The sequence below is a fragment of the Helicoverpa zea genome, chromosome 27 (assembly GCF_022581195.2).
Source record: "Helicoverpa zea isolate HzStark_Cry1AcR chromosome 27, ilHelZeax1.1, whole genome shotgun sequence".
Lineage (NCBI taxonomy): Eukaryota > Metazoa > Arthropoda > Insecta > Lepidoptera > Noctuidae > Helicoverpa > Helicoverpa zea.
Window position 1 is genome coordinate 2,540,478 of NC_061478.1, and position 27,727 is coordinate 2,568,204.

General features: G+C 36.1%; 1 protein-coding gene across 2 annotated transcripts in view; it reads left to right on the forward strand.

Annotated features, from left to right (window-relative positions):
• Positions 1-979: 979 nt before the first annotated feature.
• The window catches only part of LOC124643291, a 53,083-nt gene continuing 26,335 nt past the window's right edge, over positions 980-27,727 (forward strand). Inside the window, exons 1-2 of one of the 2 annotated variants that reach the window (XM_047182211.1) lie at positions 980-1,139; positions 12,524-12,732. In XM_047182211.1, the coding sequence (XP_047038167.1) occupies positions 12,668-12,732 (65 nt within the window). In that variant the 5' untranslated portion in view covers positions 980-1,139; positions 12,524-12,667. Of the gene's footprint in view, positions 1,140-7,766; positions 7,839-12,523; positions 12,733-27,727 lie in introns of those variants that run through there. The other variant, XM_047182212.1, reaches the window with a different exon arrangement.

The following is a 27,727-nucleotide window of genomic DNA, read 5'->3' on the forward strand; positions in this document are numbered from 1 at the left end:
AGCACCTATTTACCAAATAAAAATTTTCCGCAGTTTCGAAAACAAATACGATTCTTGGTAAATCTCATTACCTACCTATATTTAGATGAAATATTTAACATTCCGACACGAGGACATTTCAAAAATCAATTAATCTTAGACATTGATGTATGAACTGCTGTGCTGTTTATTTACGACGCAGAGCCGACAACTAAATTGACAACATTATTAGTGCAGAGACTGAATGAATAATTTCCTGAGACAAATGTTCTGTTGAGACAAGATTTTTTTTCTTTGCACTGGGTTGTTAAATTGTGGATTTAGTGAAATGACTGGGCCAGAAAATAACTATTTTTGATATTAAACAGAGAACCAGTACCTTCTTAATTATTTATTTCTCTTAAGGCCGAGGATTCAATCATCAGTTAACACAAATCTGAGGAATAAATACGGGGGTTTGACATGTTTGACCTGGCGATTGAAAACTCGGTCCTTGTTCTCCATTTGCATTCAGTTATTAATTTAGCAAAATCGAATTAGCTTTTCATTCAGTCTTAGAAAAATGTTACATTTAAGCGGTATACTGATACCTACTTAAATTAGATTAAGAATTCGTGTTTAACCTACTATTAACACAGAGTGGATGATATCCATGAAAGATTTGGTGAAAAATGACTAAGTAGTTACTAAGCACGGTTTGGTACTAAAGAAAGCACCGTCCGCCAGTGAACTGTAGGTGCCATAATCGACAATTCAATTATTTATCCATTGACCCGTTTCCGACGGCGCTTCATAAATTCTTCCGACGTCCAACCTCTTATTTGGACGAGAACACAACGTGAATCCTAATTGAAGCCATTTATCACATTACCATTTAAGTTTGTCATCGTTTCCCGCCATATTTTCGTGCAGTGAGTGGCGCGAAATGGAACACGCGAACCGTGCGTTCGAATTTTAAAAATATCGGTTTTTAATTTTTGGACCAAAGAGTTTTGTTAATGAAGGTTTTATGTTTGTGAAAGTTTATCGTACTTTTGAACTAGTTTTTGGGTAAAATGTTGTGTTATTAACTTGTTGCTATTTTGGACCGTGACAATTGATTTTGTATGAGATTGTTGTATTTTAATTCGTTTGGTGTGAGACGTGACGTTTAATGTAGTGTAAGCATGTGATAGTGTTATGTTTCTGACCGATATTGAACTTAATGTTATGTTTTCTCTTACGATCGGAGCTTATTTACAACCAAAGCGAATGTATAGATTTATGAAAAAATCAAAAAACATTGACCAATCAGTGCAAAAAACTGCATTTAATTTATCAATACAACAAAAAACAATCTGTAGAACCTTTACCTACTACCTAAAGAAGTACTTTATACTTTAAGCCAGGAATCCAACAGTTGAATTATCCATTACAATCATCATTCTTCTCCTTGCTTACTTGCATTGATTAATTATTCGCACTTACACTTTCCCAAAACAAGTACATGCTTAGTGATGTCCCTTACAAATCAATCACAACCTACGATACAAAAACCGTAAAACCGTAAACATAGAGCACACCACTAATTACATACATATTCAGGTACTATGTTTGTTACCATTATTTTCCGTCCATTCAATCAGCTGATAGTCTGATACGTTTGTCTGTATCCTCGCTTAGGTACAAACCTCCCGACCGTGGCTTCCTGGCATTGTGGTCGCGACAAAATTATATGTTTTATTTTTTTTTTACGGAAACTCGCAAAACATAAGCTAAGGCATTGACATGTTTGCATTTTATAGTTTCCTAGGTACAGATTTGTAAGAGACTCGTGCGTTCAGTACATAATAATATGTAGATCCCACAAGATTAGCTCAAAAATCATCATAAACATGTTAGCCAATTGCCGTCCACTGCTGAACGCAGGCCTGCCCCAAAAAAACTAGGGCTTGTCCCCTGAATTTACTTGTCGGATCCTCATACTATCTCTGTATTGAGAGTATTCTAAAAACTTTTGACATATGAAAAATGTTATTCTGATTCCTTGGAAACTTTGCCAGCTTGAGTAACAAATAATAAAACTTCAAAATATTTAAATATGCTTGCACGAATGAATAGGCAGGCTATTCGTATCATAAAATCACCTAAAAAAGGCTATAAAAGACGGAGAAATTAACTAGATCTTGGCTCTCGTATGTAGGCTATAGAATAATCAGTTACTGTGCCAATAGACTGCCGGGATGGTTGCCAGAAGCCTCTGAAACAGGCTTTCATTACGTAGTTTAAGCTATCAATGTAGAAATGGGAACTCTTGGAAACATACGACCCACATACGACGTCTTTAAAATATGAAGTGGAACTTCATGGTGGAACATCTTCATCATAGCTGTGTCTGGACTTGCTAGAAAGGTCATGCAATGAACTTTGACTACGATTAGCGTTCAACCCAATACTCATTAGACTGGTTGTCACACTTTTTTAAGTAAGTTACAGCCTTTTTATCGTCCCACTGCTGGGCACAGGCCTCCTCTCACATGGAGAAGGATTGAGCGTTAATCAGACTTACTTAGGTTTTAATTAAACACATTAAAATAATTACGCACAAATCAGACTCAATTCACCGACGCACGGAAAGAATACATTATTTTCGATTCCATTTCCCATATCGCCTTAATCTGATTTCTAATTTCATTCCAAAAATAACAAAAACTTCCTGTAAACAGAAAACTGCAATCATCATACATCAAGACAGATTTAAATCTAAACATTTACCCACCTATTACATGTCTATCTGAAATTCTCAGACATGAAAAAAGAAATAAGAAATACACGAAGGGGGGTCGTCGCACCCGTTTTGGCGGACAGCCAGCGATGCACTGCAAACGCGAATCAACCTGCATGGTGCAAGTCTAGCCGTAGACAATAAACATCGGACGTTACTCGACGTTAGGAGCTGCTGATTCTAATTTTGAATTTCAAATTCCAGTCTTTCATTCTTCTTCAAGTTTTACAAGTTTATATTTTGTTCTAATATCAAATGGGAAACGTGCGTTGTTTGTATTTATCGAATGTTCCTTATTTAGTTAAGATGAGTTTCGCCAAATAATATTTTGATAGCTCAATAAAATGACTATTTGTTCCACATAAACTCACATTATATATCTTAACAAGATCTGACCTGTATAATTTTATTTTAATTTATGTTACCTAATCAAGAAATAAATTCAAATCCTTAATAAATTCAAATATTAGTAATTTAAGTCATCAAATGTTAATAATCGTTTCGAATTTAACGCTTGTTTTGTCATCAGTACGAGTACATAGTAGAAAATAGCGCCCAAGCAGAGACGAGAAACATTTGGCCAAGTGTAAGTGTAACGTGATATCTATGTTGTTTATGGAGACATTGAACTTCTGTGTGTTTCTTTGAAGAAAGAAAGTAACTATTTCACTGTTTATAAGCAGTACTATAACTACCGGGATGCCATCAAAGAATATAATAACATTCAGCCACAATTATTAGGTATAAAAATATATATATTTTTGTTTCATTATTTTCAGTACGGTTCCTCCTGTGAAATATTTTATATACCTACTCCCCGAATGTCATAAAATACTAATATAATAACCGTATTTTATTTTGAAACATTTATGTGTAAAGTGGATAGATAGATCGATGAGTAAAGCTTTGGTTTCCTAGGAAAGCGGTGCCGTCATATAGCGGCCGTCATATTATGGGCGCAAATAGACGGTCGTCTTTACGGTGATGACATGTGGAAAGTTCCACGGCCGTTTTAACACACCGTCACATCATTAGGCTGTTCTTAAATAAGATAAATGTAGCTAATTAAGTACTGTAATGTAAAATGAAAATTAAATTATTATAAACATTTAATATTTGTCCAATTTCACGCCACCAATTCTGTTTTAGTTGACTTTTTCTATAATCTTTACTTTTTATATTATATATTTCTTCGTGGTTGTCATTGAACATCCTTGGCAGTCGTTACGGGTAGTCAGAAGCCAGTAAGTCTGACACCAGTCTAACCAAGGGGTATCAGGTTGCCCGGGTAACTGGGTTGAGGAGGTCAGATAGGCAGTCGCTTCTTGTAAAGCACTGGTACTCAGCTGAATCCGGTTAGACTGGAAGCCGACCCCAACATAGTTTGGGAAAAAGGCTCGGAGGATAATGATATTTCTTCGTGGTAACGAACGAAATCTATTAAAATTTCGTCGTCCTTGCTGCTCCAAGAGTTGGAACTAATTTTTGACGTTGTTCCGAAAAAAAAACAGATACGTATTAAAAAATCTTCACCGCTTTCAATAAAACGTTCACCAAACTATCTGACACCGTCAAGACGGCCGTCATGCAAATGGCGGCACCGCTTTTTGAAGTTACGGTGTCAGTTACCGCTCTCCAGGAAACCGCCCCATTTTGTTTACATAGACAACGTTCTAGTGACGTCATTCACCGCTTTATTACGGCCGCTATATGACGGCACCGCTTTCCTAGGAAACCCAAGCTTTAGGAACCATTATTTCGGTAAACACCGGTTTTTTCGTTCTTAAGCATTTTGAGGTGTGCTGTGGTGGCATTTTATGAATTATGTTGATTTATTTTTTGCTGGTTTTACTAAAAAATGTTATAAAGCAAAGTCTAGGCAACACTCATCCGTATCAAAAAAAAGCTTCAATCCACACGAAAGATATCTAAATAAACAACAGCGTCTAACTTCAAAAGTTTCTAACAATTTCAACTAATAATATTGTTGTATGACGTCAAAAGGTGCGGATTACTCATTAGTTTCGTTTTCAAGCTTAAATATAATTCTTATATGTACACCTGACCTTGGACCAATTTCAACTGTATACTGTATACATATAAAAGTACGTAGGTATAGTGAAACAGTGCTCTTGGCAGTCGTTGTCATTTAGACTATACGATTTGTCGCTGGCTCGTCGTCACGATTTTACGTGCTTTCTTATTACGTCAACTTAATCCAGATTATTAAGAACCAAAACGCACTATTTGTGAGAATGAATAGTAATATATAGTCTCTCCCTCGTTACTGTCGATACTCTCTCGTTCGGAGCTTTTAGTAATTTTGAACATGAACACAAAAACCTTTATAGCCAAAGGCATAATGCCTAATGTTCAGTGACTAAGCAAAATTAGTAATTATATGAAAAAAAACTGCTAATAACTATGTCTAGAACTAGAATAACAATAAGGCCGCTGCCTCGAATTTTGCGGGCAGCGGGGCGGCAGCGGCGGCGGCGCGTTCGGTCACCGTTTTGAATGGAGCTCACCGCTCGTTGCCCGCTCCCGCGCCGCTGTATTCGAGGGCCGGTCCATTTGATTATACGCGTAAGATCCTGCCGCTCCCGCGCCGCCGCCGCTGCCGCCCCGCTGCCCGCAAAATTCGAGGCAGCGGCCTAACTAAATGGTCAAAAACAGAGTATCTGTTTATTTACTATACTTTAAAACTGAAGAATCGCACCGTTCGCGAAACGCAGTTCAACAGTTCGTTATTTACCAAAAAATACGTGTTAAAAATCTATATTCGTCTTCTCTTTTCTAAAATCTGCGTATTGTAAGTTAGCTTTTCGTCTAAACAAATACAAGAAAGTCTGGCACACTAAAACGGACTGTGTACGTTTATTTAGCAGCCATTGCCAAAATCTGCGGAAAGTGGCGACGACACATTGAATTGATGCAGTATATTTAAAAATCACGAACATTATTACTGTTAAGACTTTTTCTTTCCTAGGGTACTGGGTTGCCCGGGTACCTAACTGGGTTGAGGAGGTCAGATAGGCAGTCGCTCCTTGTTGCATTCCGTAAGACTGAAAGCCGACCCCAACATAATTGAAGAAAGGCTAGAAAGATGAGAGTGGTTTAGAACGGAGAACTCATATTATGGTGTAGGTAATCTTCTTTCTTTAACCCTTAAGCAGTGATTCATTTTACAAGTAACATTTAAGAGACTTCTCAACAAATATCTGCCTCGTATCCACAACATGTTTTTGTGCTGCCCAGCAATTATTCAATCTTGAGATGCGTTGGCCTTCAACACGAAATTCACTTACCAAGCAAGGTTCCTTGAAAAACAATTGAACATTAGTCACTGCCAGTCAGAAGCCATGAATCGGAAGTCAAAACTCTTGACGGTTGAATTTTAAATGACTGTCGAATGTTGCAGATTTTAAGGTTATTTTGTGCTATTGTTTTTATAGTGTTATGGTGCATTCAGGAAATATGGTACAGATTTTGGTGGAAATGACTCTTGAAGTTCTCGAAAAACTATTTAATAATTTAAACGTCGACTAGCTTTTTCCAACATTTGAAATCCGAACATTGATCTTAGACCGACAATTCGCACGCTTAATCATATACTGACATAACTAAAAAAAGATGTTTTTCAAGAAATCGCTAAAAACGATTTAGCAAACCTGACTTACCTTACAGAATGGCTTATTACTCAAAGAAAATAACTTTATATAATGAAATAATGTATTGTAGGGATAGTTGATAAAGTGAGTTATTGTATTTGAATATAATTTTAAAGAAATATAGATTTTTTTACTATAAATTAATCGGTTAAAAAAATTGTTCCTCAAGATGCGTCAGTTTAATATAAAATATATAGTTACATTGATTTAATACTGGTGACACATTTTGAAATGAGTCCGTGTTTTATTTAATACATAACTAAAGAATATTCATTATTAAGGTATGGGTCCTTATACTATGAAGTATGATTTTGATACTGGTGACATATTTTAAAATGAGTCTGTGTTTTGTTCAATGTATGTTCTTATTATTATGATAATGAGTCATAAACTGATATCTGTCTCTGTCTCGTAAAAAAGTTTGCCGAAACGATTGAGTGTGAAAGGGACAGATATGGGTTTAACTCCGCCTAGAAAAAAGATATCGAAAAAATTCCGAGATCGGCCGAAAGAAGGCGTTAAAATAAACTTCTTGGTACACTTATTTAAACTTTGACCGAAACACTAATCGATCAGTATATGATTAAGCGTGCGAATTTCTCAACTCTGAATTGTTAAAATCTTACCCAACATAATGATTATCCTACTCCTCTCAAAGATTTCTGTATAAAAATAACTTAAATTATATATAGAGCAGGCCGGGCCATGCAGTTTCCCAAGAAAGCGACCAAAACTGCAAGATATCACGCCGTGCTCCTATTCACAGATCATTCCGAACATTTCTCTTTGACAAAACAAAGAAAAAAAAACTTAAAATTAACTGGCCAAACATTTTCTTCGTTATATTTGGAACTGCATCCATAAATCAGGGGCCCGATTCTCCTAAGTTAATAATGTCAAAATCGAATAGAAAACGAATCGCAATAGCAGTTTTAACCATATCGGGCATTCTCCTACTAATAAAAGACCAATCGTACATATCGAATAATCGACATTTGATTGGTGTGCGATTGGTCTGCTATTTTGGTGATTTTGGTATATACGGTAGTTTGCTCTACAATCATATTGCAATCGTAAATCATTTGCAGACAGAATGATTCATTATGAATGACAGAAAAGGATAAAAACGTTTATTTCAAAGAAAAAATAGCGGAATGCCACATACGCTTCAATCGTAATCGAGTCGGGATTGGATAGCAGTCGAATGTGAATCGTATGTTGCTTAAGTAAAATTAGGAGAATCGGCCCCCTGTTTTATCCCCGAACCGCGCGCATACTGTATCAAACATTCATAGCGTACTATAATTAAACATATGACTTCCCCGAAAAGCATGTATTTTCTAACATCCCACAGGTCAGTTGCCGCCGACTTGTTGTGATCGACTGACGTTGCAGGACTCTTGCAAGTGCTCGACTAAATTACGGTTATCTTGATTCTTAATTCAAAATTTTTACGCCGCCATATTTATAGTGCGGTGCGAGTGCTATTTTTGGCGCAGTTTACGGTTTTTTTTGTAGTCTATGGTTTGTGAAAGAAGTAGTGTTTCGCAGTGTTTTGTTTATGTTGTGATTTTGGCAATGTTTATTTAGGTATCTAGTGAAATGAGCACATATGTGAGGTAAACCAAAATGTGCTCATTGTTAAAACTTTAGTTAAACTTTAGTTAAAACTATAAGTAGGTGTTTATTCTTAGATGTGTACAGAGATCTGTAAATAAATTCCCGCATTAAACGATAAATTAACCACAAAAAAAAATACGTAGATTTTCCAAAGCGTGTATTTTACAATATGTGATAGTTGTCCTTGTAGTTGCAATTAATTTATATTTAGATTCCACAAAGTTTTCTCATACAATAAGACTTGTAGTAGACATATTGGGCCTTACTACAAAAACTTTAAACCCTGTTTTACACTTGTCTAATAAAATTTTGGCTGCAAAATGAACCATATGTCAACGTCATAATTTGACATTTTTTTAGACAAGGCATAAACTGACGTTTAAAAGTTTTTGTGGTAAGACGGATTTTGTTTGTAAACAATGAAAAACCTGCAATTTTGCGCGAAACCTATTATATTTATCAAAATAACGTCACCTTTTCAAGCTTAAAAGATCATGTAACCTTTAAATAATGCAGCTTGAAAAACCGAAAAAAGTTAAAGCTACTAAAAGCGTTTGAAAAAAGAACGCATGTCATGTCTGCGCGCGAAATTGTGACCACTGACTATTATACCATGACATCTAAACTGTTTAAAGTTACTTGCAATGAAGGGTCTCTTTAAATTGGTCATGTATTTCTTTGACATTTACTCGGAATGGCTCCTTTCTATTTATTTAGAAGAGTACTCTCATACTGCAGACAAAAAGTCGGCCGACAGTTGACACGATGGTGGTATTTTTTTTTAAGAAAATGTGTATTCAATCTTGGTATGTACCTATGTTTTTAGTCGGTCTGATGCCGGCTTCATAGCATACCCTGATTGTGTAATGTGCGTTGCGTACTACCACAGATTACTAAATAGTTACTACGTATAGTTACCGGCACGGATATTGAGCTCTCGGCGGAAGAGTGGGGATCGCTTTGCGCACTGTACACATAAGGCAATAAACCAATAAATCACTTCTGCGCAGGTGAAGGTCATGGCTCAATATCCGTGCCGATAACTATAATAGTTACTAAATAGTTAGTAAGTACTATCATTCATCTATTTACTAATTTATGAGCCTGAACTATCGGCCAACTAAAAGTCTGCAGTGTGGTACTCTTGAACTTATTTTAAAACAACAGTTGTTGCATGACTAAAGAAGTTAGCAACGGCCATGCATAGCTGTGACATTAAGTTAAGTTCTGTTAAGATCAAAGGACCTATTGGTACCTATTCTCGAAATAAATAAATAAACTTAAAGGTGTTCTAGCTAGATAGTTACCTACCTAATAAGACATATTAAATGTTATTCTACACATCTTCTACAGTATTTTTTTTATTGTATTGGGTCGGGTTCCAGTCTAACCGGATGTAGCTGAGTACCTACCAGTGCTTTACAAGGAGCAATTACCCTATCTGACCCCCTCAACCCAGTTACCCGGGCAACTCAATACTCCAAACTATAACCGGTCAAAATTCACCAGTGAATAGAATACCCTAAAATCGTGTCAAATTAATCTATAGTTTCTTGACCCTTTCTGGTAATTAGCGACGCCATTAAGAAGCCACCAATTCCTATAAGCTTATTCCCGAGTTAGTTTATCGGGAATCCATTAAGTTGATTGGTCAAGGCGGGTACCTTATCTTTACGGAATCCTCTATGGGTTATCGAAACTTCAGCCTTCATACTTAAGTGTTCTATCTAAATTGCTTTCTCATACGTAGCTATAGACACGAAAAAATAGGTGCTTACCAAGAATCTTATAGCATGAATGGAGGACCAACCTCAAAATATTTAACTAATTGCTTACTTCAGACCCGATTCGAAAAGCGCATAAAATCTATAAAGTTAAAACTAAGTAGCTTTCTGTTAGGTACTACAAGTAAGTAGTGATCTTTGTCAAAAGTTATATTCACTTTAAAAAGCACACGCTCCGAGTTTAAAATCCAGCGAGGCATCTTCGCCGTTCTGCCGGTCGTGTCCCCGATGCCCTCTTGTTGCAATTTTAGTGACTAGTTCTCTGAGACCAGAGCGTGGAAGGTTGAGCGTTTGCAAATTATTATTTTCTATCTTTATTGTGTTAGAAGAATAGGATAGTTTAAGTGTAGTTAGTATAGGGCCGAAACCTACGTCCGCCTTCCAAAAATCCGGGACTCTACAAGAATCGAAGCATAACTTCCAAACGGACCTTTCAGTAATAGGTATTCACAACTTCTTAAAACGTGTTTAACGATCAAATTATAGGCAGGATAGCTGCCTTAAGAAATAACCAAAAAACTACACATATTTCGCAACACATCTGTCAAATCTTTGACACATTATGACACGTCCACAAGTCATGTTAGTATTTACAAATAGAAGAGTCTTTGGTATAATCCGTAGCCACCGATGACGCTATTTCAGTCGTTTCCTCATTCTTATCTAAGAGTTGGACGGGGCCCAAGCTTCGTTGCATCATAGCGACGTAACTGTGACATTATTTTGTGTTTAAAACTGCAAATATGGTGCTTTTGACGTTTATGTTAGGCGAAAATGGAGGGCATGCTTAAAAGAATTTAAAAAAAGGGATTTGTTTTTGGGGATGTTAATTACCAGACTTATCTCAAAAGTTCGTACCTAATTTCGGTGCTTTTAAGTCTGTAACTGAATTGCCACAAATAAAAATAGAATAAAATTGTTTAATAATTGCAAACATTTTGTAACTATTACCTACAGTTCCTATCATGGAACATGGAACAGGAAATAAAGATTCCTAATCATGCTCATACACCTATTTGCAATAGTCTTTTGATGCCCTTACGATGTTATACAGCACTAGCAACACGTGCTTTAACTTAAGAAATTATATGTTATTAATTTTCAAACTAAATATAGGTAATTAGAAAACTCATGCAAAATTCGTCACATTTTCAGAGCATTTCTAGTGAAAATATACTCGTATGACCTAAAATTGTCATCTCAACTACCCAATTAACTTCTAAATTTTGGCGCCAACCTTTGATGTTTTCACTAACTATATATTGGCAAGGGGTATCCTTATTCAGCCAACGATGGCTGTGACACCAATGTCTGTTTTTCGTTAGTTCCTTACTGCATCAGTGCAAACCGACAGTTGGAAGCATCCCAAAACATTTCTACAGGGATGCAATCTTTTTTTCTTTTATTTTTTCGTAAAATTCGTGCTTCGCAATTCGTTGACGGAATTTTTATATTATTGCTAAATGGAAGCTTAATGTTGTCATCAGTATAAAAACAATAGAATTCTACCTACTGTTAAATTTACGAAGCACGACATACTCTCAATTAAATATAAATAAATAGGTATATAAAATAAAGTGGCATATGTCACGGTTGTTGTTAGTCTTTAAATAATATACTACTGAAAATATTATGTTACTTTAATTTTCACAAACATCAAATAAAATAAACATCAGTTTCTGCAAATATCCCATTATTAAATCAAATCTATTTCAAATCTTCTATGATTCATATACTTTTTTACTAGTCCTTTGATTCATAGACAAAACACGTCTTATAAAAAACTTTGCTATGTGAATTCAACTCACTTTGCATTAGAACTATCATCAGTTCTCGACATCAAATGTTGACTCTTCCACTTATAGATTCTGTGACTCAGTGCTCGCTTGCAATCCAAATATAATAATATTTCAGTCGGTTTTTATTTTTTGGAGATTATTCTATAAGAAAGGGATGAAGATAATATCAAAAATCTAGAAGTACTACCTTAGTTGATAGTCGTATTATAATCGCGATCGTTTTATATCGACGATATGATACTGTGTAAAAAAACTGAAACTCTGTTGTTGTTTGTAGAATATTCGTTCTAGTTTTCGTTTTCAATAAGAATTAGCACCCCATTGATAGTTTAAAAAAAATCGTATCCCGTTTCAGCAACCAAGCTTAAAACAACACACTGACAAATTAGGAAAAACTTTTCAGACTACTTTCAAATTACGTAGGTACAGTCTTTTCTCCTCCGTGGTAGGTACTACATATTTCCCACATTATAATGAAATACGTAAACAGAACATACCCAAATACTTAGTAATTATCAAAACATCTTAACTTGATTGAAATGTACGAGTATATCAATATCAACTGTGGTCTCTTCGTTAGTCACCGAAAGGGCAACTGTCTACAGGAATCGTAATAATCTCTCCTTAAGACATGCATGTACCAAAATAAAATCAACGCTGCATTTCTCGAGATGTGCATCTATAGTTTTTTTACGTCTAATTTCGTCCACGGCACGAGCCAGTATGCGCTCAGTCGGGCCAACGCGCACTTCTAAACTTTCAATTTAATTCATAGAATCACGTCCGCCATATTGGTAAATATGTTTGAATAACCGACCTTTTTTGTAAATAAACGCTTATGTTATTAACTGTTTTTGGTATTAAAGTACTAATTTTAGTGGATAATCTTGTATTTTTGATTTTAAGAGCCTATTAGAGTCCTGTATCGGTCAGAAACGGTCGTCGCGATAAGTGAGACTGGTGGTCTATGCTCAGAACTTTGAGTAATATACTCTTTTGTAAAAGACAGTGCATAAAAGTGTTTGTGACGTATGAGAATTTTAGGGGAAAATGGGGAAGAAGAAGAAGAATAGTGGAAAGAAAGGGGGGAATCGCTTCTTCAGGTGGATAAGAAGGTACTTTATTTATCATTGACAAAAGATCCTGTGTGTCAACCTCTTTCACCCTTTCTCGATATTACAAACTGATAATACAAACACAAATGTTAATGATAATAAGTTTAACTATAACTTATCCGGAAGCGGTGAATCAGGTCAAAAACACTAATATAACATAATATAAATAAAGATTAAAATGATCTGTGTGTGTTTTCTTTTTAACCTCTGTGGCATCCATGTTGGCTAATTTTGGCGGTATTTTGTCGTCCATTTTGAAACTTTGACATTTACTGAAATAATATTTTCACGAGTGTTTTTTAACTAACTATTGTATATTTGGAGGAATAAATATTAAAAGCATGTTGCATGTCTTCTTACGAAACTCTCGAGTCTATTTAAATACGATATATTTTGATGAATAGTGTTTGATGAGTTAATATATCGTTAGTAAAATATATCGTTATTATACTCTCTCAGATTAAGCATTTTTATATTTATTGTAGTAATCGGCACGGATAATGAGCTCTCGGCGGAAGAGTGGGGATCGCTTTGCGCACTGTACACTTAAGGCAAAAAACCAATAAATCAATGCTGCGCAGGTGAAGGTCAGGGCTCAATATCCGTGCCGATGATTATACCTAAGTAGGATTAAGATAGAGTCTGACTGTAGATCGACGGTCTAGCAATTAAAAACAACTGCGAATGAATCTATATACCTACTTTTCACGGAAAAACCCTAAAGTTCAAGTTTCTATGAACTACGATATTTCTAAGAAAGCCGTTTTCGATATTGTTTGTAAGTATTAGTAATATTTACTATTGCAACACACAGGAAAAGACGTAGCCTTATCAGTAAACTGTCTGATAACAAATACAACAAACCATTGAACTTTTAAGTGATTATTGAGATAATAGAATATCGATCTATAACTATTATTTACTTACGTAGCTGAAGAGTTTGCTTAGACGCGATAATCTCAAGAAAAATCTATTATATAGGTGTGGAAAGCTGTAGGTATAGGCTATTTTCCAGGTACCTACGTGAAGTTGCCACGTGAGCAGAATCGCAGGAAATGATCTGCCCAGCCTTTTCCCAAACTATGTTGGGGTTGGTTTTCAGTCTAACCGGATGAAGCTGTGTACCAGTGTGCCACATAGAGCGACTGCCTATCTGACGTGGTCAACGCTACAACAGGATAATCTGATACACTCGTTACATGGTACTGCGAGTACGATAGTTACGTTAGATTCTTTTCTACATTATGTAGTTACAGATAGGTTGACTTAATAAAAGTGAGTTAAACAGTACGACTCCGTCCATTGCTGAACAAAGGCCTCTCCAAGTGAGCGCCAACCATTCTGTTCTTGGGCAGCTCGTTTTAATCCACGACTTAATCAACGATTAGCAGATAAGATAAACTTTGTGCGCTAATCGATAATGCTTTTCATGAAAGTTCTATGTTACAAAATATTACAGGGGATATAATGACTTTACGTCATATTAACCCACATCCTGCTTCTGAAAGCTAGCTCAATTATAAATGAAGAAATTTGTAGGTATCAATAGATGGATCTATGTATGCATGTTTGTTCCTCTTTTACGCAAAAACTACCGAATGGAGTTTGATGACACTTGGCTATTATATAGCTTATTATCAAAACAATATATGGGCTACTTTTGAAGCGGGTACGAGATACAGTTTCCACGGTTCGCAGGTGAAACTACCAACAGAAGCTAGTTTTAAAATAATTCAGTACAATAACAACAAAACGAACGCATCGCAACAAATAACGAACTAAGTTCTGAACAACAAGCTGCGCTCATAAAACAGTTTTTAAACTTTAAATTAGGTCAGACTGTCAGAAATATGGCTGCAACTAGGAAATGTTGCCATAAATTCAACCTGAACTGATTCCTCGTTGGAAGTTAGCCACGAAAAGAGCAGTTAAATGCAGCTAATGCAGTGGAAGTGACTGAAAGTATGTTATTTGCAGTAGATTTTAGGTTATGTCAAATTTTTATGGCAGTATTTTGACTTTTATGTGGACGATATTTTGTTGATGTAAATGCTTATGTCATTGATGTAATTAATACCTGAAAGGCGCTTTGGGGGTGCTGTCCTATTGTGTTTGGGACGACGTGAAAAAGTGCTAAAAACTAGCCCAGTGTCAATAAACTTTTATATAAAGTCGTGGTGGCATAATACCTAAGTAAAGAACCAACCTCTCAAGTATGTGTGTTTCAAGCGGGTACTGATGCCATTTTACTTAGTATATGTTGGACACCAATGGCCCAATGGCCTTTCCCAACTATGTTGGGGTCCAGTGTTAACCGAATGCAGCTGAGAACCAGTGTTTTACATGGAGCAACTGGTTGTTAGACTTTCTAGCTTCTGGACATCCGTAACGACTACGAAACAATTTAACGTGCTTTCCTAAACACAGAAGAACTCGTTATGGCAAGATGGTCACTGATCCACAGACAGACTGCGTCAAGCTGACTTAGCCACGAACTAATTACATTAATAAAACACAATTACTTAACTGTACATGGCAGGAATCCGCTTATGGATTTTTAAATCGCTTCCCAACAATTATGTCTGATATCTCGTCCACGTGGGCGACTGGGTTGCTTAACCAACAGATTACAACTACCTACACGAATTAGACGCCATGTTTTGGACTTTTAAGGACATTGTACTATTGTTATAGTTTAAGACAACCGCAGATTAACTGTTGTCTGCAATTTTATCCGCGTCTCGTGGGGACTTCTTCCTGTACTAGGTAAAAAGAAGCTTAACATCTATCGGAATGGAACGAAACGATTCTTAAATCTTATAAAACCCTGCACATTTTTGCGCGTATTGATACCAAAGAAAAGGTCAACTCTTGTACACTTGTGCCCTGATAGTTAAGTATTTCAATGAATTTTCCTACAAACACTATGCTAAATAATATATTTAAGTATGATTTTTACCTATAAAAACTTTCCTTGAAATTCGAAGATCATGCTAAGAGATGGCCCTGTCTATACTCCAATTATATTTGATAAATACTCCACGGGTCACTGCAGGTACATAGGTTCTAGTACTAGAACTATAAAGGTAGTTTTACCGGGAAAATCCAAAATTATTCCGCCTAACTCTAGATTATGTTACATATCATTTGACACTATGGTCAGACTCTAAAATTAAGATTTAACAACAGACACGAAATAGTTATGTCATATGTCAATCAAAATTCCGCCATTTTGCCATCACAATGTGTTAGTTAATCTGTGGTCTGAGTGCCAATTAATTTATAGTGCATATCTGACGAGTTAAATGTCACATAGCTTTGTAGACTTTAGCAATATTTCTATTAACGCGAAACTGAGATGATTGCTTTCATTAAGACTTGAATACTTGAATGAAACCGTTTAAACGTATGCATGAATTGAGGAGTATTAGTTGCTAGACGTTTTACCGCAGTTTCACCCGCGTCTCGTGAGAACTACTGCCCGTACCGGGATAAAATATAGCCTATGGTACTCGGGAAGAGTGTAGCTTTTCAACAGTGAAAGAATTTCTCAAATCGGGTCAGTAGTTTCGGAGCTTTTAGAGTACAAACAAACGATCCCAGATGTAGGATAGTATATGAGGATTTTCCCCCTGACAAAAAATATAGAGGTTCTTGGGTCTGTGTGGTTATAAGTAAAATACTAAAGTTCGTAATAAATATGTTAACAAGACTTACCTATGTAATATATTTTTTTGATTATTGTAATGATTGATGCATTTATAACTAGGGTTACCAGATGAAAAAATCAAAAGTCCGGAGAAAAGGCCTGATTTCCATGGAAAAGTCCTGAGATTTTCTACAGATGAGAATTTTCTCTCAAAAACGTATTATTATCGTTGTATACACTGCGGATCTTGCGCACGCGTTTTACGCGCTGCAAGCTGCAAACTGCAATTTTTACCAAAAGAAGATTATTTTAAATTTGTTTTAAATTAATAAATAAGTATTGATTTTAACTACAATTGTTACCGAAAGAAATTATTTTGAGTAGTTTAATAAGAGAGGTCTTTAAAATGTAACCTGTTTTTTATTCAAAATCCTGAGCTATCACTAGATTTGCTAAATCCGGCCGGAATCCTGAGAAGAGTCGAAAAATCCTGAAATCTCAGGACAAATCCTGAGATATGGTAACCCTATTTATAACGCTCTATTTCGACCACGCAAACCAAGTTTTTCTTTAACAAACTTATCAACGATTCACAAACGCGAACAGCGCATTAATCAAATGCAATTTTCCGACCGCTTAGTTCCGTTTAGTCGACCGTTACATTTCTAAGTTTTTAACCTAGGAAGCGAAAATAATAATATATGATCTAGCTAGTACTTTGTACGTTAAGGTCTAAATAGTCTGGAAATTGTAGGTCGTGATGGTTATGGGTTGATAACCTAAGCCTAGCCGTGCCGGTGTGACGATTTTCTGATTGGCAACTGTTATTTTGAATTGAACTGTCACTTTGCAGTCAAATGTGCCTGGAAGAAATTAAAAAGAAGTTATTGTAAATTATTAAACCTGTGTGGTATCTCAGCCTTATACATTTTATTGAAATCGGGTTGGCACATCAATATTTATAAATATTATTTTCCTATCTATTTCGTTAGACAGTTAAAAAACTGCTGTTAGAGATTCTAATGATGATGAGATGTTAAGTAACAACTAACAGACTAACAGAGACAAGTAACAACTTAAAACTATAGCTACTTTCAAATATATTTTTCGACGTTCCAGTTATGTACCTATAAGATGAAAATTGATAAGTAATAACTCAAACCTGAATTCTGGCGTTTTAACACAATTTTTAATGACTCCTCGAACATTTTTACGTTACATACGTCAATTTCTGCGACAGAAATACATCTAACTACAATCTACTTAGTTAGTCTTCTAAATACCTACAAATAATCATAAACAATATAATTATAGCGAACAAGCCTACAGTCTGGCATTACGCAGACAATATTCAAATCAATGGATTGTGTCCGCGCCGGCTCTGAGACAATAGTATGACATAAGGCAAATAATCGACTATTGTCATCAATGCAGTTTTGTTATTTCGTTATTAGGGCTGGCAATATGTTATTCGAAAGAGGTATCACTGCCCTGGTACATAAAGGACTTAAGAAGGAACATGGTGGGTTTAGTCAGTAAGAGTCTGACACCAGTCTAACCAAGGGGTATCGTGTTGCCCGGGTAACTGGGTTGAGGAGGTCAGATAGGCAGTCGCTTCTTGTAAAGCACTGGTACTCAGCTGAATCCGGTTAGACTGGAAGCCGACCTCAACATGGTTCGGAAAAGGCTAGGAGGTTGATGATGAGTCTGATACTCCTTCACGCTGCACTATTTGATGATTTCCCACCTGAAAAAGGGTATTTGAGTAAAAAAAAGAGATGTTTTCTACTAAATTATAACCGCGATGGTATTGTACGTAGGATGAATGGTTGTTCCTCTTTAACGTACAAACCGGCGAGATGGGATTTGATGATACTTTGATATGGTATAGCTGATATATCGGAGTAACATAGGCTAGAAGTTCCCATGATACTGCGAGAGTAAGAATAGTTCGAGTAACATAGGCTAGAAGTTCCCATGATACTGCGAGAGTAAGAATAGTTCGAGTAACATAGGCTAGAAGTTCCCATGATACTGCGAGAGTAAGAATAGTTCGAGTAACATAGGCTAGAAGTTCCCATGATACTGCGAGAGTAAGAATAGTTCGAGTAACATAGGCTAGAAGTTCCCATGATACTGCGAGAGTAAGAATAGTTCGAGATTGAAAATTCTGAAATGTGACAGCGGTGAGGACCAATTTTTGATGCGCTTTTGTAGTTTCAAACTGTATTAAATAAATAGATTTTGTACAACCCTATTTCATCATTGTTAATTAGAAGGATCGATCTGATATCGATACGCAGCATTAGATCATGAAGAATAATAACAATTCAAATAGTTATTATTCACAATAACCTTCATGTTAAATATTTCCTCCTTTTGTACATATATACCGAAGCTTTATTTCGGAAAATTGATACTTTCCGTCCTTGTAAAAAAAGGTAAATAAATGTGACTTCGGATATCTTGAACCCAATTTGAAAATTTTTCAACACAACAAGGCCACAGACTTTGTGATCCGAATACAGGTGCGGGTGAAACCGTGTGAAACAGCTAGCTACAGCGACAATCCGCTATAAGCGATTTTGAAAATATTTTTAGCAATAGAAAACCAACTGCAGAAAACAAATTATGCGAAACAAACTTATTGATAATTGAAGTAGCAGTTACGCTATGAACCATGCTGACCTATAAAAGTAATTGGCCCTTTTTAAGCAGGATATGACGCATTCCTTAACAGTAGTTTTTTCTTCCGCAATAAGCTATAATAGCCAGTGTTTCATGATGATAGCATCTTCGTGTTTCGGAAGGCACACTAATTTGGTGTGTCCCGGTTGTCATTTGAACATCTTTGGCAGTCGTTACGGGTAGTCAGAAGCCAGAAAGTTCAGTCTTATATAGAGGTATGAAGTTGTTCGGTTGACTGTGTTGTGAAGGTCAGACGGGATAGTCGCTCCATGTGGCACTCTGGTTCTCGGAGGTCCAATTAGACTGGAAGCCGATCCCAACATAGCTGGAATAAGGCTAGGCAGATGAAAAGATAACAAAAATAAAGGTCTTGTGATTGAGGAATCATTGAATAGAAGAAGCAGTCGACCAAATAAAAGATGGATGGATTGTGCAAAAGACGATTCGATTGGAAATAATGGTACTTGTGAGATGGTGTAAAGGAGTATACTCCTTTTTTTTTCTTCTATAGAAGAAGATATGGTCTGCTGATCCCTATACATATAAGTTGAATGGGTATAAATGGTGATGATAACATAAATAAAGCTACAAAACCAATTGCACTAACTCCATTCATTAATATCAAATTATCAAGTAAACTAACGGTTTCCTGTACTAATGATAGTTTTATTAAATCCAATGCTTACAAGTCATTGTTGCATTACGATCTCGTATTATTTATAAATGCGTAGTAGTTCTTATACTCATATTATGTCTGAGACCATTATATAGGCTGATTCTCATGGTTTCACTCGCATCTTGTGGGAACCTGTGCCTATAATCCAACTCACAGACTATCTTCTTCATATGTACTCATATCCTACTTATACCTCTACTTATATTGTAAAGCTGATTAAGCTGAATAGTTTATTTGTGTTTGACCGACTTCCCAAAAAGGAGGAGGTCCGCAATTCAGGTTTCCCGATAAAAAAAAAAAAAACGTGAGTGAAATCTTTCGTAGAAGCTAACTTACAAGATTTGCATGGAAATCAGTTTCTTAAAATTTCACTGTTAAGTTGTTGAAAAGTTGACAGCGTTTAAAGAGTTTAATAAAAATACATCAAAATCAAGGAAAAGAGGTGTATGTATTAATTAAGAACTCCAAACTTGAATAAAACTGTGAGAAACAGTTAACATCGCAGACTAGATTGTAAATATGTATTAGTTTGCTTAGATTTACTTAATGAATATACTTACTATGTAAATACGTTGATAAATATGCTGCATATGTCTGATCTAGATTCCGTAGTGGCTGTAATTGATATTGTACCTACTAGGTATAATAGCCACAGAATTTATTGTAAAGGTTTGTTTATATAAATAGATAAGAAAATTTGCTGCAACTGATTTCAAGTGCCTAGTAAGTTTCCTATAGTTCGGCCATTCAGAGAATGCGTTCCTGACACGTCGCGATTGAACTGACGACGTAATAACATTCATTGATTATTGATATAATAATGTTGTTTTAATGCTCCTCAATTGTTAAAACGGTAAACAACCAGCAAAAATATTTTTATCGTAACTGCAAAACCATTGCAAAGTTACGTCGTCAGTTCAATCGCGACGTGTCAGGAACGCATTCTCTGAATGGCCGAACTATAATAAGTGTTTTTCTCAAATTTTGAAATACTGATCGGTGTTATAAGTATCAATCTGGAGCTTTAATATCGTAAACAAAAGAGTAAATAATACTTCCAAAATATTTGACATTTAAAAAGTAAAAAAAATAGCTCCCAACTACTCGTCGTCCAAACAAAGAAACGATCCAAAACAAAACTGAACAAGTACTAAAATTAACACTTTAAAAACAAGTCCAGAATTCCCATACTAAAGTAGGGAGACCGTAACATCTGCTTCGAGACATATACGAGGGCACGTGCCATACGGCCGATCAAACATAAACATAATACCGTTCTACAATCCCCCTCTTCCATCATCTACTACTTAACACCTAATTGTAACATCACACGACCACTTTCAATTCCAAAGCAACCATCTCTGCTTCACTTTGTAAGAAAAATTGACTCTCGATTCAAAGCAAGCGTTGGATACGCTACACCACGTTGTTACCGCCTTGCTTAACAGGTCGACCGTGCCTTGATACATCAATTTCGAATAAGCGTCATACGGTCGTACCGCCCACGGCAAACGGACGCTGCGCAAACGCAAAGAACTTGTAAATTCGAAGAGAAATTGTTGAGACTTCCCCAAGGACTTAAACTAGGACCTATGTTAGAGTTTTTTGAGTACAAGTGCGAGTGTTTTGTTTTTGTAAACTTTGCGTGTGAAATAATATCTCTTTGATAAACTTTCTTAAGTGAAATTAGATTCCCACGGGTCTTAAGTGTAGTTTCGAGTGGGAACCGAGTGTAAGAAATGATTTGATAGTCACACAAAATGAATGAAATGTGTAAGTACTAGATTATGTTTGGAGTTTTTTGTGATCCCGTCTGTAAGTCAAAAAACTTTGTGATTGTTGTTACAAAGTGGATTGATCTCTGTTTTCTGGTCATTAAGGTTGCAATTAGCGTGTTTATGGTACTGATGATTCATTGGCTTCGGTCGACTTAGTGAAATTTCTTACATTTATACCGTTCAAGGTTGTAAAGATTTATTTTTAAGGTCAAGAATGTTATTTTAATTGTTTCCATAATCTTTTTTTGTAAATCTTGAAAGTAAATATTTTTACGCTAAAATGTTTTATATTCGTAAATGTACGATTGATAGTACTGTAGTACAAAAGGTGTTAAGTTATTACCCATTTCAAATTACCATATCATCATCGAAGTTTTATAAGTCTACTACAATATAGCTCAACAGTAACTTTAAAATTGCTCCCATTTTTTAAATGAATTTCTAGTGTATGTTATTAGGATAATGATTTTTTAAACAGAGGGCGTTTTCGGGGGGCAATTTAAAAGACTTCATTTTTTAGTAATGCCTACTTGATGATTTTTACCCATGCATATCAGAAGGTGTAAATTTGACTACTTAAGTTTCAAAAGGTGGCAATAACGTAAAAGAAACTTACTTCCTACCTTGATTTTAGCTGATTTATTTACTATTTTAAGTAATTTTAAAAGGACTGAAACCTTACTTGAAACGAAGTGACGAAATTAATTGATTGATTGATCGTATTTTGTTTTAATAACATCTGTATGAAAGGTTCTCAAATAAAATTCAACAAACTATGTTTTGACTTTGTCTAAGATCGATTTTGTTCTGTTTATAAGGACAAAATCTAAATAAATGACATAAGTATATGTCATAGTCAAGACTTTATACCCAGACAATTGTCTAAGACTAAAATTAGTAATATTTGCAAAAAAGAGTAGATATCGTTCATCTTACTACAAAAAATAAAGACACTAAGATTTATATTTATTTTATATTAGATAAAGAATAAGATTTATGAAACCATTTTTTCTCAATAAAATAACAATAATGGATGACGTCTTAGCTGATTGACGGCCACGCGGCTGTTCTCATTCTCAAGAGATCAGCCAGCTGCGCAGGCCATATTATAGTGCACAAGCATTTGCCCAGGCACAGGTGCACTCACTATTCCTTCACTCTCATAGCGCGATGGGACGGCAATCCGACACCACCGGAGAGAGATCAGGCGCAGGACCGACATTAACGTGCTCTCCGATGCACGGGTGTATCAATCACCAAGCAAACTCCAGGCTTCTTGTCTTTATAATATAATCTCCTTTGTGTGTTCTATTGTAGATAAGCCTTTATTTATTGTATCGACGAGATAACTATAGATGAAACTAACCTAGATCTATTTATGTCTTATCAAGTGAGCTGCAAGTTTTTTCAATCACCTAATAAGCCCTGTAGTAGCTGAGTTTTCTGGCATCCTTGGCGGTCGTTATGGGTAGTCAGAAGCCAGTAAGTCTGACGCCAGTCTAACCAAGGGTTATTGGGTTGCCCGGGTAACTGGGTTGAGGAGGTCAGATAGGCAATCACTCCTTGTAAAGCGCTGGTACTCAGCTGAATCCGGTTAGACTAGTAGCCGACCCCAACATAGTTGGGAAAAGGCTCGGGGAGTGGCTAAGTTTTCTGAAATCTCTAAAACTTTTGATTAATATGTTACAGGATTTTGCACCTGTTTAAAAAAGCAAGTAATTAAACAATGAAACTTTTGAGTTCAGACATGTGCCGGTAAATCCAGTTTTTTAAATAATAAAGAACTTGTTTTTTTTTTATTATTTATTATACGGTCAGTCCTAATTCGTTCAATGCGGCTTGATATCAATCTTTTGACTGATTCGAGTTGCCTTTTTTGTCAATTTAAATTGCCTGGATTGTGGTTCTCAGGTTATTATTTATTATTTGTAAAAAGATCTTGCATTTGCCTACTCTTTTGTTGTTTTTAATTCACAATGTTGGTTAAGTAAATGGAAGAGAGTTAATCTTATCATCTATCTAGTCATGTCATAATTATTTTCGGCTTAGGTACTTAACTCCACACATATAGTCTACTAGATAGCCTGAGAAAAGGTATATTCAATTTTTTTCCGGGTGTCAATGTAGCTGGATACAGTCAATGTTTAATATTTTTTCGATCCTCAAATCGTTTTGGGGGTCTTAAGAAACTTTCACAAAGTAGCCCGAACTCTGGAACTTAGTGATTGATACACCCGTGCATGGGAGAGCACGTCAATGTCGGTCCTGCGCCTGATCTCTCTCCGGAGGTTTCGGATTGCCGTCCCATCGGGTTATGAGAGTGAAGGAATAGAGAGTGCGTGTCAAATGCTTGTGCACTAGCCTTCGCTGACTAATCTCCTTTGACAGAACAACTGTCATGGCCGACAATCATTTTGAACGCCATTATTGTTATTTATCCTCAATATTCCTCGTCATCAGCTTATCCAATAGCGGTCATTGTTTCATTCATTTACTCAACAGAACTGTCGTAATTTTCGTAACTCGATACAATGGAACTTACATCATAACCTGTTAGAAATACTCTTTCTAAATATTCAGGTAACATCTTAGACAGGTTTTTTAAAAACAAATGAATTTAGCTCTTATTATTAGAACGTTAGAGTCTAAAATTGGTTTGAGTGTTAGTGGTTAGTATTTGCAAAAGCAATTAGGTTGCCTAGAATTGAGCAAAATATGTTACGTTCTCATATTTGTTTAATTTTTCTTTGAAATTAGCTGTGTTTGTTTTGTAATTATTATTACAAAGAACACGTTTTTTTTTCACTGCAAGACTGAGTACTGAGTAGGTGCCTGTGTCTAATTCACAAATGAATTTACTTGTTATACCTAAGCTGTTTTCACGCGGTGTCGTCACCCGCTTCCTGTAGCAACTACAGCACATACCCGGGATAAAGAAGAGCCTATGTTACTCAGGAAAAATGTAGCTTCCCAACAATGAAAGAATCTTTTAAATAGGATCAGTAGATTCGAGAGATTTAGAGCCTTTGGGATACAAAACAAAAAAATATTCCTCTAACTGAGTAGGTACAGTAACTCAGTAGGTAAGAGTGACACCCCTTCACGCTGCACCCTCAGCGAGAATGGTCATTTGATGATGTCACATAAAAAGGTATATACTTATTTTGTCGTACTTGTGTAACTTTAAATGTGAAAATACTTTAAGGTTTCGAAACTATACTAAGAACAGTTGTAAACTAAGCTGACAAGACCCGCACCTTTAGGAAAAGCGAATGAAAGTAGAAAGCAACATTATACGTTACTTATGACGTTTATTTCTCGTTTTATGTCACTGACTTGTCATGCTAGTATTTCCTTAACTTTTCGTTTTAATTTCTGTTAAAACCTCGGTTCAGCGTAAAAAAATCTTCTGTACACTCATATTGAGGAGCTTACATTTTTTTTATTTGTTTGTACCCTAAAAGCAGAGAAACTACTGAAACGATTTGAAAAAAAATCTTTCACTCTTGTATAGTTATCGGCACGAATCTTGAGCTCTGACCTTCACCTGCGCAGAAGTAATTTATTGGGTCCCTTTTGTGGTATGAAGTGAGGCGCGGAGGCGGGCTAAAGCGGTGATTGGCCCGCAGTGCATCGCGTCATAGCCGTCACTCGGGATTGGTTCTTTGCTAATAAATCACTTCTGCGCAGATGTAGGTCAGAGCTCAAGATTCGTGCCGATAACTATAAAGCTACACTATTCTCAAGTAACCTGTGCTATATGTGTAAATGAGACAGCGTGAAAATATTTAGCTAGAATGGAATAGCTAGAACATTTTGTACAGAAAACCTATCTTTAGCTTATCTACAATTTGAATTCCTTTTACACTTTCCGGGACATTAATTCCAGTACTTGACCGCCATCTCAGTCAGTCTATAAAAATAACTGTAACTGTTATAAAATCTGTAATTCAGTATACATTCAATGTCTGACTCTGATAACTGTGTTTTATATGGAATTATGTACTTTTTACGATAGAAATTAATAGCAAGTGCGCTGCCACTTTTCCTACTTACTGTAATCTATTATAACAAAAGGAAATATGAGTTTGTTTGTACCCTGGAGGCTCCGAAACCAAAAAACCGATTTGAAAAATTCTTTCACTGTTGGAAAGCCACACTCTTCCTGCGCATGCAGGCTATATTTTATCCCGGAACGTGCAGAAGCTATAACGGGATTCGGGTGAAACCGCGGTAAAACTGCTAGTACTAAATACTAAAGTAAAATTCAACCTCTCAAGTATGAGTGTTCTGTTACAGTTCCAGGTCAGTCAAAACCAGTATAAATGTTTTTCAACTTCTTAAGTATGTACATCTTGGACATAAAAAGTTCCGGTTCATATCTTCCTGCTCCATCATTAGATCAGTTCGACGGTACCATATTATCATATTGTCATCATAACTACATACACCTGCCAAATTTCAGAAGATAGTTATATTAGTTACCTTAGATTCCATTACATACTTTCTTATACAAGTCGACCTAACAAAAGCGTGTTAAAAAGATACTGACCAATATTCTAATCAAAAGAAACCTTACAAAGCAAGACCATTAATTCCTTTATCTATTCCATTTACGGAAACCCATAACAGCAGGCTAGTCATTCCGAAGATTATCGCACACACACACACATACACAAATATGTCCGCGTTGACCTACAATTCGGTACTTTCGATGTGAATGGTGTTAATTTAATAAAGAGCCAATTGTGAAACGATTAGGCCAATTGACTTCGCATTAGGCGTTTTTAAAAATAAAAAAGGGTACCTACTGTTATTAAGTGGCTGTCTTATGGCCGTTACCTATATGCTGTCTATCTATGGATTTCCTATCTAGAGATAGAGTTTTGCCATAGGGTTATCAAATTCCCATCTCCGGTGAGCAAAATATGATGTCCTCCAAGCCGATTATCGGCTACGGCGGCTGTTCTCATGTAAGGAGATTAGCCAACTGCGCAGGACATTATAGTGCACAAGCATTTGCGCAGACACAGGTGCACTCACTATACCTTCACTCTCATAGCGCGATTGGACGACAATCCGACACCACCGGAGAGAGATCAGGCGCAGGACCGACATTTGACATTTATGTGCTCTCCGATGCACGGGATCACCAACTTCCAAGTTCCGGGCTGCTTTGTGAAAGTCTTCTAATACGATTTGAACAATTATTTCAGTGTTAGATAGTTAGTCCATTGGCTACTTTGTATCCGGATGCGCGGATTAGTTCTCAGCAAACCCGGTTGAAACCAAAAAAGGAAGCTAGTTCCTTCATATATTGTCACCATTTGACCAAACAAAAAATCCGCTCCTGTCAAAATCATATCTTGGATCTAGGATTTTCCCATCTGAAATCTTGTTCCATTCGTAAAATTAAATGTTCGTGTACCGTTTCATAATTTGAGACGGCAAAAAAGACATAACAACTATTATTTTGAAGTCATTCACCTTTCGGAAGTTGAGTAAATAATGTACAGAGATATCATTTGCAAACAATACTTGTTTACCTACTTTAAAAAGGAGGTTTAGTGAGTTTATGTATGTTTATTCAGAATTATCTCACGTTTGTCTTGAACCGATTTTGATACGGTTTTGAGCATAGTATTTGTCAGAATTAGGAGAAGGTTTTAGGGATATTGTCGAAGTAGGTTATATATTTTTGTAATAAAGCTATGTTTTTTCAATGATTTTTGGTGGATTTGATATCAGGTCAGGCAAGCACATAAATATTACCAACTAGCCGTTCCCCGCGGTATTACTCGCGCCCGGTGTATTTTTTGCCGCTCTGGTACATGGTGAGCAGTAGCGTCTACCTACACTTGGTATTGGTATATTCTGGTATACTCATATAAGTTATGCTACCCTGGTACATGGTGAGCAGTTGCATCGAAATTTCGTTATTGGTATACTTTACTAAGGTGAATTATGCTGTCCTAGTACTTTACTTTTGTGGTTCTGCGGCATTCCGTAAGTTGGTTTTTGTCTAATCACTCCCGAATCTTACTCGCAATTTTTTTTTCCTTATTTGCTCACCGTTTAGACCTACCCTGGACTACGACAAACATTTTAAAACTAGCTAACTAATCAGCTCAATCGGCCCAGCCGTTCTCGAGTTTTAGCGAGACTAACGAACAGCAATTCATTTTTATATATTACCAATGTAAC